The sequence below is a fragment of the Styela clava genome, chromosome 7 (genome assembly GCF_964204865.1).
Source record: "Styela clava chromosome 7, kaStyClav1.hap1.2, whole genome shotgun sequence".
In the NCBI taxonomy this organism is placed as follows: Eukaryota; Metazoa; Chordata; class Ascidiacea; order Stolidobranchia; family Styelidae; genus Styela; species Styela clava.
This window is the reverse complement of record NC_135256.1, coordinates 15,013,911-15,026,427: the sequence shown is the minus strand read 5'-3', so window position 1 is coordinate 15,026,427 and position 12,517 is coordinate 15,013,911. Positions and strand designations below refer to the sequence as shown.

Sequence of the window (12,517 nt, the reverse complement as noted above, 5' to 3'; positions counted from 1 at the left end):
ATATTAATGGTACTGGTTTACTTCAATTCATACAAACATTGATTTGCACAAATGTGTGATATTTAGCAATTCATCAATGGAGAAAGTGCTTTCATTTTTCCAAGCAGTATCCATAGTTTTCATAATCCTCTGAGGAAAGTCGATTCAAATTCTTTGCTTCATGTTTATTATTATGTTGCGATAAATTCTCCCACCTGCTTGTGCATAGTTCCGATATTTCACTTTTTGAAATAATTTTTTCAAAGTACCATTTGGCAAGTCTGCCGCTGTAATAATATTTAGTGCAATACTTCCCCTACTTACTTATTTATACAAACCTAACATTTTAGCCAGAATTACATCATACAAAATAGCTAGACATTATGTGTAAATGGCCATATTATTAAAAAAGCAGAATAAAATATATGATTGAATAAAAGTTTGCCTGGTACTGAATCACAAATAGATTTACTGATAATGTGAAAAGCAGTTTAACAATTAATTTCTCACCGGAAAAAAACTAATGTTATGGACTATGATCTTTATTGAAATGGTACAGAGAAAATGAACATTAATTAACTGAAGGATATGGCATCTAATAATATTTGAATTCATCATTTTTATAAAGCATGCCATACATATTTAATGGTTTACCAATTTGTTTATCTTCCGCATTGTTCAACGGATTTGTGGTTAATCATTAGCCATATAAAAATTCATTGTTCAGCATAATAGGCTATATTCAAACTTTTCTTGATAAATATAATAAATAAAAGGTATCTTGAAGATCACTTCATAGCTACAGTGGTCATTTTGTTTCACATACAGTACACTCAAAAAAGTAATAAAGATAGCTGAAAGAGGCGATTCGCTGGTTGATGAAAATCTAAATTTAAGTCTTGATAACAAGATGACTTGTTACACAGAATTGAATTAATCTACCATGATGAAATGGTATATAGATAAAACTTCTTTTAAACACCAGATGATTCCTGACTGTCCTAATATATTAAATAACAAATTAAACCTTTTTCAAAGCTATTTCAGTTAAATATAATATACTTAAAGTTGGCTTAGATCCCAACATTTCTGCTGCAGTTTTGAAACAATAATTATATTCCTCATCAACCATAAAACGTCTATCACAACTTCTTTGTCTATAAATACGAATTAGATCAGGTTCAACCGCAGAGATGACTTCAACATTATCCGAAAGAAAGGAGTTGTATATATCTGTGCCTCCTTCTTTTGAATGATCCGTAGTTTGTGCACTTTCAATCGATACCAAAACCCCGTCTACAATTTTGGTTAAATCTTCTTTATATGCACATATGAAGTTGTGTTTCTTGTGCATCCAATAACCAGTAAATTTGTTTATGTCCATTTTGTTTATGTTCTTTGGTTTTCCTGGTGGCATACCCCTTTCAATTATTTCAGGGTCGTACTGACTGAATGCTATAGGAAAATATACCCTCTTTTGTGGTGTGGATATCAGTTTGCATGTTTTCAATAAATCTTGTCCGAAATGCATGTCAATGTTGAGTGTCAGAATTATGTCATTATTGTCGACTCCTCTTGATGCTTCTTTGATTCCCACCAAAAAATTGTAGTCCCCTAAAAAGAAAGTAACAAATGATACAACAAGTACACAAAATAGCTCTTTCCAGTAACTCTTGACCAATATTTTGTAGGTTATTTATTGTGATGTATTTAGCCATGCGAGTTGCCAAGTTATTTGTAAATGTCATATTTACACCACCAGCACAGGGTTCTGACTTCTGGCTAATGTTTCCAGCTTAAGAATTTAATATGCAACATTTAAGGTCACTGTTAAAAAGATACTGACCTTCTGCTTCAATGACATTTATCATAGAATTTGGGAATTGATTGATTAGTTCGTCCACTTTTGGTTTCAAGGTTATGCTTTGATCTCCAAAATGTCCTTTACCATTGAACAAAACCAGTGTCAACTTATCTCTGGTTGATCGTCTTTCTGCAAAGATTTTTACAAAGTTCTCCAGGGCCATGTCATCCTGAGAAAAATAAATATTACTATATTAATTTTGTAATTTCCAATGTAAATGTCAAGATTAAAAAACTGCAATTTTTTATTTGATGCAAATGAAAAAAAAATCCATTTCTGACATCATAATAGGTTTCATAGATATATGAAAAGACCTATGTGACATCATAATGTAAATCACATGGAACCAATATGACCTCACACTAGGTATTTTACATTGTGTGAAATACCGAATATGACATCATATTACCTTATTATAATATAACAAATTTTTATTTATAATAAAAAATGGCTCCCCACGAAATCACAGATATGCTTTCCACTGCATACAGTGTCATTACGCCTAATAACAATATATTTCATTCTTTGCAATATGTCCTTGCAAAAAACATACATACCCCTGACACGGGAGCGATAATATGTATTCCAATATTTGGTTCAACGTGCTGAGATGTCACTTTCAGACTGCTGCCTTTTTCTTGAAAAGCGTGCACCATTCTCACCCTGAAAGTTGTATGTATTGATTCTGACTCGTACTTTTCCACCGACTTCACTGCAACATCCAATATATAGTCTGTACCACGAAAAACATCAGTCCGCATATAGCCATTTTCTATTCCCACAAGATGCCACTTCTTGCCTAACATATTGTTAGCATTGATATATTCCAATGCGACCTGTGTAACCGCATGAGTTTCTTCATAATAACTTCCAGCTAACTTTACTTTTGGTTCACCGTTTATGATGTCATATAAATAGGCCTCATCAAAATAATACCATCTTGTTATTTCATACATTCCTTTTGGTTTGTAAGCGTCAATAATGTTTCCATCATTCTCCATTGTCATTTTCTCCGGGCCGCAATACGGACACGGCTTTGCTCGTATTTTATTAGGGTCTTCACAAGGTGAACAACCATATTGAGCGCTTTTTAAAGATGGAATGTCCAGATAAGTTGTTCCCGAGATCATCTGGTGAATAAAATTCCCGCTCAGACCCAATATAAAACCAGCTAGTATTCGTAAGACATGGAGCTGCCTCATGTTATAATTCACGCTTTCCCTTGTCATACGAAACTGTTGTCTGCTTCGTCAAAAACGAAATGAAACAAACACAAAGCAATTTCGGCGATCACAAATAAACGTTCCACAAGAAACTACCGCGTAAACGTTTTCAAGTCAAAAGCAACTTTGTTTACATTTTAATATCCGTCTTTCAGTCACGCGTCGCCGCGCTAGGCTGCCCGCAACGGTTGTGACTGTAATCAACTTATATCGTGTCTCACGTATGCGCGGTAGATGTATCGAAAATGGAATATTTGTTATAAACGTGATATAAACCTATAAAAACACGTTTACGTATTATTAACTGTTTTAATGCACCTTGATCTTCAACTGGGTAATAACATTGGTAATAAAACACCTTTAAATAATTTTGAAAATGGCGTTTTAAACGTATATCCGACAAGAGCACACAAATAAAATGGAAAAATACCCGGAAACGCGCAATTGTCATTTAACATAAAAAATTAAACAAACTGCAAAACTCTAATGTTTTGTAATGAAGCTAAAATCTATTAGACGTTTAAACTTGGGAGTCTTTGATACATGAGAAATAATGCTTTGGTGAAGTAATCACAGGCACTCTCAGTTATTAAATACGATTTGTTGACACGGAAAGGTTATGAAAAGTGTCATCATTGGTAAATAGACCTGTTTTTGCACTGTAGTCTATTATTTGTCGAACCTAATGTTAGAATATTGAAGTACCCCTTGTTAATCCAACAACAAAGATATATTGACATGAAATACAAAAATTTTTCACATACCTTAACTTTTTTGAAGTGTAAATAGCAAACATTAGAAATGAACAGAAGTCTTGCAGATCACATCGGTGTCAAAACATTTTTCCAAATTTAGCAATAATAAAGTGAATAGCAGTGTTTGGGTAAAACAATTCAGAGTCAGTGGACTGAATTACCCATTTCAAGTTTGTCACGCATCTTATTTTTGACATGAGTTATGTTGTTTCTGTTTTTTAATTTTAGTGCAGAAATATCTAAATGAAATTGCATATATTTTCTGTTCATAGGTTACAGAAAAACTATCAAAATTTCATGAAGAAGCTGAATATAAAGAAAAAGAACTTCGCGATGGACATCATAAACAGGTGTGCATAAATGGGATGTGAGACATTTTATTATTTATACAAGTGTAATTTTTGTAAAAAAATTGTGCTATCTATTTGACTTCCTACTCAGAGATTCTTTGGGCATGATATGCATTGTTGAACAACACCCTTATCAAGACTGATCAAAATTGAATATCATTAGATTCGAAATCTAATTCAAATACTGGCCCTAGTTATTATAAACCATGGCCTATATGAATTTTTAAAGTATGATTCGGAATGGACAATAGAGTAGACCTCCACTGTTGTTGAAATACAGGTTGTAGTTCATACCAAATATATCAGTGGCGAATAGAGGGGAAAAATTTATTATGTTATACGTATTATTCTGTGTGAAGTACCCCTGAATCATTGGTTCAGTAAGTATAGTTAAACTCAAAATTGCTTTTGAAGTCAATTTGACCAACTCAAGTAATTCTGTGACAGGCAATCTTTTGTGGATTTTTGACTGTGAGATCAAATTGTATTTTAATTAAATGATACAGGTGATGGATATAACAAAGAGTCATCAAATGGAGCTGGAAAGTCAATGTAGCTTGTATGAAGATAGGATTGAACAACTAGAACATAGATGGAAACAGGATTTAGAAGATAAAGAAAGAAAATTTGATGAGATGTATGTTCTGCAAATTAGAATTTTTTTCTAATGGATAATTGTCACTTAGGAACAAGAAATTACTATGCTACTATTTCATTTTGTGAAGTATGGCTAGAATCTTCCATATTCATAAATTGTTTGGATTCCATGTAACGAAAGATAAATTGTGCTGAAGCATTATGAAGATATAATTTGACCATGATCACAATTCGCAATTAGACCATTTCAGAAGCCAATGATTTTTATAAAATATCCATGTTTACGAATGTATTGTATAATTAATCATATATAAATTTATTTAAAACATGCCTTGTTGACATATGAAATTTGCATTAGACCACAGGCATCTAAGCTCTGTTGATTTACTTTTCATTTGCTGTTTTTGTCAAGATTGAAGGAAAAAACAGAAAACCTCAGACGTCAAATGATCAACAAAATGCAAAATCTACTTCAAGCTCATTACAACGAGACATTGGAGGTATTTGTTATGAAATATTTTTATATCTTCACTATGAACGAAGCTCTAGATTAGACAAAAAGTCAATGATGAACCTGTCAGTTTGAAATTGCTTTCATAATTTATTACTTGCCTGAAATTATATTGTCATCAATGCAAAAACAGATACTATTAATTGTTTGGAGCAGTGGTTCCTAATCTTTTTTCAAGCGACATTTAAGAAAATAAATTTTGTAAAATCTCACGGCCCAACGATATGCTCGCATGCGGTACTAAACCACATGAAGTGCGCTCATGGCTGAAGAATTAAATTACAAATACAAAACAATCATTTTTACATAACATTTATTTCAACAAAACTTTTAAACTTGCATTAGTGAGATGGTCTGCCATCAGCTGGTTATTGAAATCATGACATCGCTTCAATAAGCAAAATATATGCTGTCAAGTTCTTGCGCTGTGATACTTCCCACATATACAATTACTATTGAGCAAAATTTCAATACCAAATATAAAATGAACAACAAAATTTACTACAAAATAAAATCAGTAACTTTCAGATTTTTTCCAAAATACAAATGTTTTAAGAAAATTTTCATTAGGTTGGGAAACACGGCTCTGAAGAAAGAGTCCAATTTTTACGAATAAACATTGCTACTCTAGCCAGGTGAATGACAATGACCAATATCACCTTATTATTGATGACACATAAAATCAATTTTGTCATGTTAGTCATTTATACTTTTATAATATTGCAGGTAGTCGGAAACACAACTGGTAATACACCGATGCGACCAATACGATCTGGTACTCTTTCAAATATGCTTCAAGATATGAGAAGTTCAACATATTTACCTGGGAGCACATTGCATGACATTTCAGTATGTATATTAAATTTGCTTACTTGTATTTACATCAAGATGATCTGTTCTACAATCTTAACTGATAACTTTTTCACAGAATTTAAATAGCACAATGCAAGACACCTTAAGGCAGACAGGCACCAGCAGAAAATTAGGAAACCTGCTGGAACAGACTAAGGATAGTCATAGTAAAGCCACCAATTCAATTCTGAGTAATACCTCCAGTTATCCATTTGTATCATCTCGTCTGCCTACCTCGTTTTCTGCATATCAGGCACCTATGCCAATTAACCAGTCTCATCAGCAGAACATGTCAGAATTCATTCCAAGTGCTACAGGTTGGTATATTCCTAATGATGTCACAGTATGATCAAAAGCAAAGGTAATTTCTATCTCTTTGAAAAAAAAACTTGTAAATGATTATAGAATCGCTTGAACAGTATAAACAGATTTCAAATAGTATTGTCATATGATTATAGTCATTGTTTTTGTGTTTAGATTCAATTATCTATTTAAAAAATGTAATAGATTTTATACGTGAAACATATAAGTAGATAAATATTTCATTAAAATTTTGCCAGTTTATTTATTGTAATAGAGTATTTGACACAATTCATTATTGAACAATTTTAATTAATCGAAATGTCCATCTCCTAGTGTACAAACAAATCTTATCGGCCTTTTGCAACTAGTTATTTGAGTGAATTTGTTTTTCATTATGTTATTCCAGCGGTTTAAGCTGAAATTGTGCCATTCACGCCAATGACATACCTTTGTATATTCAGAATTCATTTACCAAATGTTGAAACAGTAATATTGTTGTATTTTAGTAAATGGAGATCACATGGAATCATTTCGTTCTTCAATCATAAATGAAACATCTAAGAAGTAAGTAACATCATGTAAAATTGAAAACAGAAAATAGTTTATATGGTATAAGTCGTAGCATGATATTCTCAAAGTTTACTAATGACAAGGAGTAGTCAATTTTTGATAATCCCTGTGAGATGTTAGGCACCATGTCCGAAAAATTCGCCAGAGGGAAATCTCGCTGCAAAAAATTTTGCTGCATAGGAAAAATCGCAAGAGCATTTTGCTGTAAAACAAATACCGTACTTGTGATTAAAACAGTTAGGTTTATAGGGTTAGGGTATGCTCTTATATAATGAATCTTTTTTAAATAAGGCGATTTTTCATTCGGCGAAATTTCCTGTGGTGAATTTTCCTAGAACCATTAGGCACAGCTACGGACTGAGTTCTGACTTCAGTTTGTGCTATTGTATGATTATTATACCCAAGCATAGTTATCTATAATTGTAGCGATATTATTTTTAATAACCTTTGAATATGTGATATCTCAAGTTCAAATCCTATGCTTACAACAGAACCTCCTAAGGTGTAACAAATTGGGTGGGTGATGGCGAGCAAGAAAGATTCCAGTTCTTCAGAATATAGTAGCCGCTGACATGACGTCAGATATCAGTAGATGCTTGTACATGGTCCTAATTGGGAAAAAGGGTGTGAATTAGTTTCATATGAATATAATAATTTTGGAAAAATTTAACCTTTGTGCATATATTTGCTATTTCACATAGCACCCCTGTGTTTTTTCCAGTACAACTGTAAGAAATCAAATGGATACAAGGACAACAGAAGCTCAGAATGGTTTTATCAATGAACAACATACTCAATTCAGTTATAAGGAACCAACTCGGTCTGTGCAGCATATAACACAAAATACATTTGAAACTGAAGTCAATTTACCTATGGGAGTGTCGTAAGTTAAAGTTATGTACAATTTAGATTTCCAAGTAGATCAAAGATGTGAAGATAAATTTTTAGATATGCCTCAATTTTTTTCAGTACAAATTTTCCCATACAGTACATAATTTGTGTTAGGCATTTTCCAGATTTAGTGCATATTGGCAGCTTGATAGCTTTATTGTTCATTTGTATTTTATTAATAATTTGTATTCTTAATATTTGATCTTTGAAATTTTTCGCATTCTTTAGCAACATAAACCTAGCATTTATCTGTGTATCTAATGTTATAATATTCAATGGCATTAGTGGATCATGAGTTATCATAAGAAAATTCAAATGCATTTGATTGGGGATTCATTCTATAACACTAAACCAAAGTATTTTGTTATTCATTAGCATGACACCTGCACAAGTTTTACCAGTGAGCGGTGAAAACACAATATCACCAAGCTTATCACAAGAAGGAGACAGAAATCAATATTTACAGCATTATATAAAAATGGTATGTTACTGGATACTGAATGATCAATCAATTTTAAATTTCCAGTACTTCAATATGAAAGAATTCTAATCAACTAAGCATTTTGTGACAATTAAAAAATAACAGATTTTCAACATATTATTCTTTTTACTACATTATTTTAGAACATGGAATATAAACCTGCATTGGTTTTCCCACTTTGGTCATGTCAAATAGTAGTAATATGCTTGGATGCATCTCTGGGAAATAGTGTTTTTACACCCTGATATTTCATTTTTCCAGCTTTTGGATAAATCTCCTGGGGAACCCATTGATGCCCCTCATCCTGTTACCGCACCTTTACAACCAGTACCACCTCCTGCAATATCTACATTATCTCCTATTGTCATTCCCAATCAATCACAAAATACTATAGATGAAAATAAGGAAAATGATGATGATGATGACTTCATTCAACCTACTAGAGTTACTTCTGAAATGGCTATGGATGTTATCAACTTTTTGAACAAGCAATTAAAAAGTAAGCAGCAATTTCTAATATTTGTAGTAACTACTGTTCTGACAGTACTTTTTCCACTTTTGGTTAAAGGCAATAGCCCTTGTTTCCTTTGTTTTGAGCGAACTTTAAAAAAATACAAGCTATATTCACCTATAAATAGTGTTACTAATTTTGTACCTACTATTGAACATATTTATGATCATGCAAGCTATTGCAGATTTGTATTGTTAATTTGTTAGTAAGTATTATATATTTATTTCAATGTATGTTCATATACTGTTGAATAATATGTTTCAGCTGAACCGTCACCAGATTTGATACCTGTTGAAAAGACTAAGACCCAAAAATCTCCTCAGAAACAAATGATCGATTCTGAATTGAGAATGCCTCAAAGGTAACTTTTATGTTGAAGTGCTATCAGCTTAGTTGCTTGTAAGTGAGTTTAGGTCTAATCTCATTTTAGAATGTTTGTATTGTTACTTATCGATCTTAGGATTTTTTTTATAGGATTTAGGTATGTCAGATTGGTTACCAGGTGATTGGACATAATTTGATGAGTTATTATACTTTATTTTTAACAGGTCCTCATCTAACATTGGTAGTGCTTTTCATCAAGTTAAAATGACAAACGGAATGAGGCCACAGCAGTTCAATAGCTTTCCAAAACAAGCCAACAATTTAGTTACTAAATCTCCGAAAAAAATTCCACCGCAGTTATCAATGAAAGATCTGGAAACATCAACTGAATCCTTTGGGAAAGTTACTCAAAAGCAGGTATGTGTACTCAGACCCAGATGGTGGGAGAAAACATATCTGATAAACGCACCATTTGACAGTTATCCTCTTGCACAAAGTTATCCCCTACTCGAAAACATAATAAGTTTGCCACACAAATGTGCATCACCCCTAACTTCAACAACCATTTCATTTCATACCTTCAAAAGAAGAGAAGAAAGATCACTCTAATTTTTTGGTTCATTTTTAATTCAGTTGAGTGATGTATCACGCATGCTTGGATCATATATGAATGGTAATACACAACAAGCCGCAGAGAAACTTTTATCATACTTAGCTCAATCGCAACAAAAGGTAAATATTATTTTTATTTGTAGCTCAAGCTTATTGCACTCAAGGAATTACTTGAATTATAGAGCCATCTAGCATGGAGTTAAAATCTTGGCATGTCTAATTTGTGTATAGTTTGAATAAAGTTCCAGAGGAGCCGACACTTTGTTAAACATTGGATGAGGTACAGAGCATGGGCCTAGTTCACATTAATATTAAAAAGCTGTAGCTTGTAATAGTCTTACATTTGTCCTTTATTTTCAAGAGTAGCCATGGCTCCTCATATATACTTAACTGTAGAGGAAGTATGGAACAGGCGCATTGCAAACCAGTAATTTCTTACTGTATTCCGTTGATAAATATGTCACAGATCACAACTAACTGATGTCCTTTTTTTTTTTTATAGAATCATGAGACATCTTTGAGCACAAGTCAAATGTCTATCAAGTCAAAAAATAAAACAAAGACACCTTCAAAAGCAGCACCTGCTTGGCGTTGATGTTTTTCTCATTATCATTTGCTTCCTATGTTTTGTTTCCAAATGTTGTATGAAGCTATGCTGTTGTGAATACCTCCATAGTTTTTCCGTGTATGCTGGTCGGAATTTCCTGCTGTTCAATGTATGTGACGAAAATCGTGACATATGTGCTGTTTATATTTGTGTTTGCAACTTTTGTATGATACCTGTCATGATATTTGTTTTGTACGAGATTGAAATCTGTCTTATTTATGTTCAATTATCTATTATATTTTTGTAGAATGTAGAGATTTTGATATATTATAGATAATTTTGTTGTGGTAAGTTGTCTTATTGGTGCTTGAGTGGATTTGGTTTGAATTTATCTTTGTCTGGGGACGGTGAAGGGTTAGGGTCATTGTGAAAAAAAATATGCTGAGAAATCGGTCGTAATATGAAGGGTTTTCTCTTGGCTGGGCCTGGGAGCTCAAGGTTTAAAGCAAGATATTTCTATTGAGGAAAGGGGTTGGCGAATCGTGCTTTGCTTTGAAGCAAGCTTGTCATCCACCTCTAATAACGCTGCGTTAAGAGCAAGCTTGCCACCGCAATTCCTAAATCTCTTTGTTACATAATTTCGTAGCCCGTGGGGTGTTTTCTACAGCTGCTGGTTTCGGCTTTCTTCCTCCGTGGTCAATTCCATGTATCTGTTTTTTTGTACTGCATGTTTCGGCTTTCGTACTCCACCGTAAATAACTATCGATAATATACCGTATCGGACTGATAACTGGGCGAGAAGCCATGGTTCGCTATATAATACGGTACCATCATTCAGTTACCATCGTACCAGCACTTACTACGAATGCCGCCCTCTGCTGATAGGGATAATGAACCTTGCGCACCTAATCTGCTCCGCGGTTTTTGAATACGAACAGTGCCGATACCGGTATCTGCAGGCATGTCAGCTAAGCCGCAATTTATTCGAAACCTATTTTTTAATACAATCATGCTTTGCATGCAAGTTTGTGTGGAAGCAAGGTCCGTGTTGCCTTCGAAAAACGTACATGTATTATCTATCGGTGCCATAGCGGTAGACACAAGACTCAAAGAGACCTTTTAAAATAGTTCAAGTCAACACTCTGACACTGTTAAAAAATACAGCGAAGCTTAGATGGAAATGAATTACCGTTTATAAAGGGACCGTAGGTTCTAAAAAGATTTTTTTACTCTAACCCGAGTAACTTACCCTTACCCCCATGTAATGTAACGGTATAGCTTCAAATACACTGCAGCACTGTCTCTTGAATTTTCTTCAAATACAGAATAACTTCTGAACTCATATAATTTTGGCCATGGAGGGTAAACCCGAGATTTAGCTACAATCATGAGTTCCTCCTATTTGTGCTTGTTTATTTTTTAATGTAATATAAGTGTTTGCTACTGTAATATTTCTGTAATAAGCCTTTGTATATATTGTCATCCAATAACTGTGAATTTTATGCATAACAGTGAATTTGGGCGTCTCGTGTAGTTTTGTACCTGAAGTAGGCTACTTCTAGTGGGTGTAGCATAACAATTTTTGAATAGCGTAGTTAGATGGAGGTTAGGATTATAATAATAAGTATAAGGTATAAGTTTATTTCGACTCCATAATCAGCATAACAATACATTTGACAGATAAAAACAAATAAATAAAAACTGATTATGAAATCAGGGGAGCAAACAAAACCTTAGATAAGGTTTATAACGTACAAAATATAAGATGGAAGGTTTTGCCAAGAGGAAGTGGTACGTGTTTACTCACCTAAAATTATTAAGTTATTTCACACACGCTCACATGCACCCACCAGCCACACACACACACAACCACTGAGAATTTATTTAAGTAAGAATAAGACGCGATAAATTTAGGGTATACTATACAGTAAACAAAATAAATAAATAACGTATGCAAAAATTGTTACGCTACACCCACTAGAAGTTCTTCAGGTACGAAACTACACTAGACCCGAATTCGGGGGAAGCTGACTTGGATGATGGTATATTCGTATCGCTCCCTCCAGTCTTTCCCGAAAAACAGTGTCTATTTATTGTATGTATGGTTTTCATTTATTTGTTTTGGTTGACAAATCAATGGATCTTTA

At 33.3% G+C, this 12,517-nt stretch overlaps 2 protein-coding genes across 2 annotated transcripts in view; one reads left to right on the top strand and one right to left on the bottom strand.

Annotated features, from left to right (window-relative positions):
- The window catches only part of LOC120327705 (uncharacterized), a 36,681-nt gene extending 24,598 nt beyond the window's left edge, over positions 1–12,083 (top strand). The window contains exons 13-25 of the mRNA XM_078114473.1: positions 4,094–4,171; positions 4,678–4,808; positions 5,181–5,268; positions 6,006–6,128; positions 6,208–6,448; positions 6,941–6,998; positions 7,726–7,887; positions 8,271–8,376; positions 8,638–8,875; positions 9,152–9,248; positions 9,436–9,628; positions 9,845–9,943; positions 10,326–12,083. Of these exons, the coding sequence (XP_077970599.1) occupies positions 4,094–4,171; positions 4,678–4,808; positions 5,181–5,268; positions 6,006–6,128; positions 6,208–6,448; positions 6,941–6,998; positions 7,726–7,887; positions 8,271–8,376; positions 8,638–8,875; positions 9,152–9,248; positions 9,436–9,628; positions 9,845–9,943; positions 10,326–10,418 (1,707 nt within the window). The 3' untranslated portion in view covers positions 10,419–12,083. The remainder of the gene's footprint in view (positions 1–4,093; positions 4,172–4,677; positions 4,809–5,180; positions 5,269–6,005; positions 6,129–6,207; positions 6,449–6,940; positions 6,999–7,725; positions 7,888–8,270; positions 8,377–8,637; positions 8,876–9,151; positions 9,249–9,435; positions 9,629–9,844; positions 9,944–10,325) is intronic.
- Positions 322–3,263, bottom strand: LOC120327706 (chondroitin sulfate synthase 1-like). Its single transcript, XM_039394049.2, has 3 exons — positions 2,401–3,263; positions 1,826–2,012; positions 322–1,593 (listed from the first exon to the last, which is right to left on the bottom strand). Exons 1-3 carry the CDS (start codon positions 3,070–3,072, stop codon positions 1,001–1,003), a joined length of 1,452 nt encoding a protein of 483 aa, XP_039249983.2. The 5' UTR covers positions 3,073–3,263; the 3' UTR covers positions 322–1,000.
- Positions 12,084–12,517: the final 434 nt, after the last annotated feature.

Coding starts and splice junctions, on each gene's coding strand:
- LOC120327706 (XM_039394049.2), bottom strand. CDS start 3,072: ATGACAAGGGAAAGCGTGAATTATAACATGAGGCAGCTCCATGTCTTA. Junction 2,013..2,400: donor TTATCGCTCCCGTGTCAGGG/GTATGTATGTTT, acceptor TATTTTTCTCAG/GATGACATGGCCCTGGAGAA. Junction 1,594..1,825: donor AAATGTCATTGAAGCAGAAG/GTCAGTATCTTT, acceptor CTTTCTTTTTAG/GGGACTACAATTTTTTGGTG.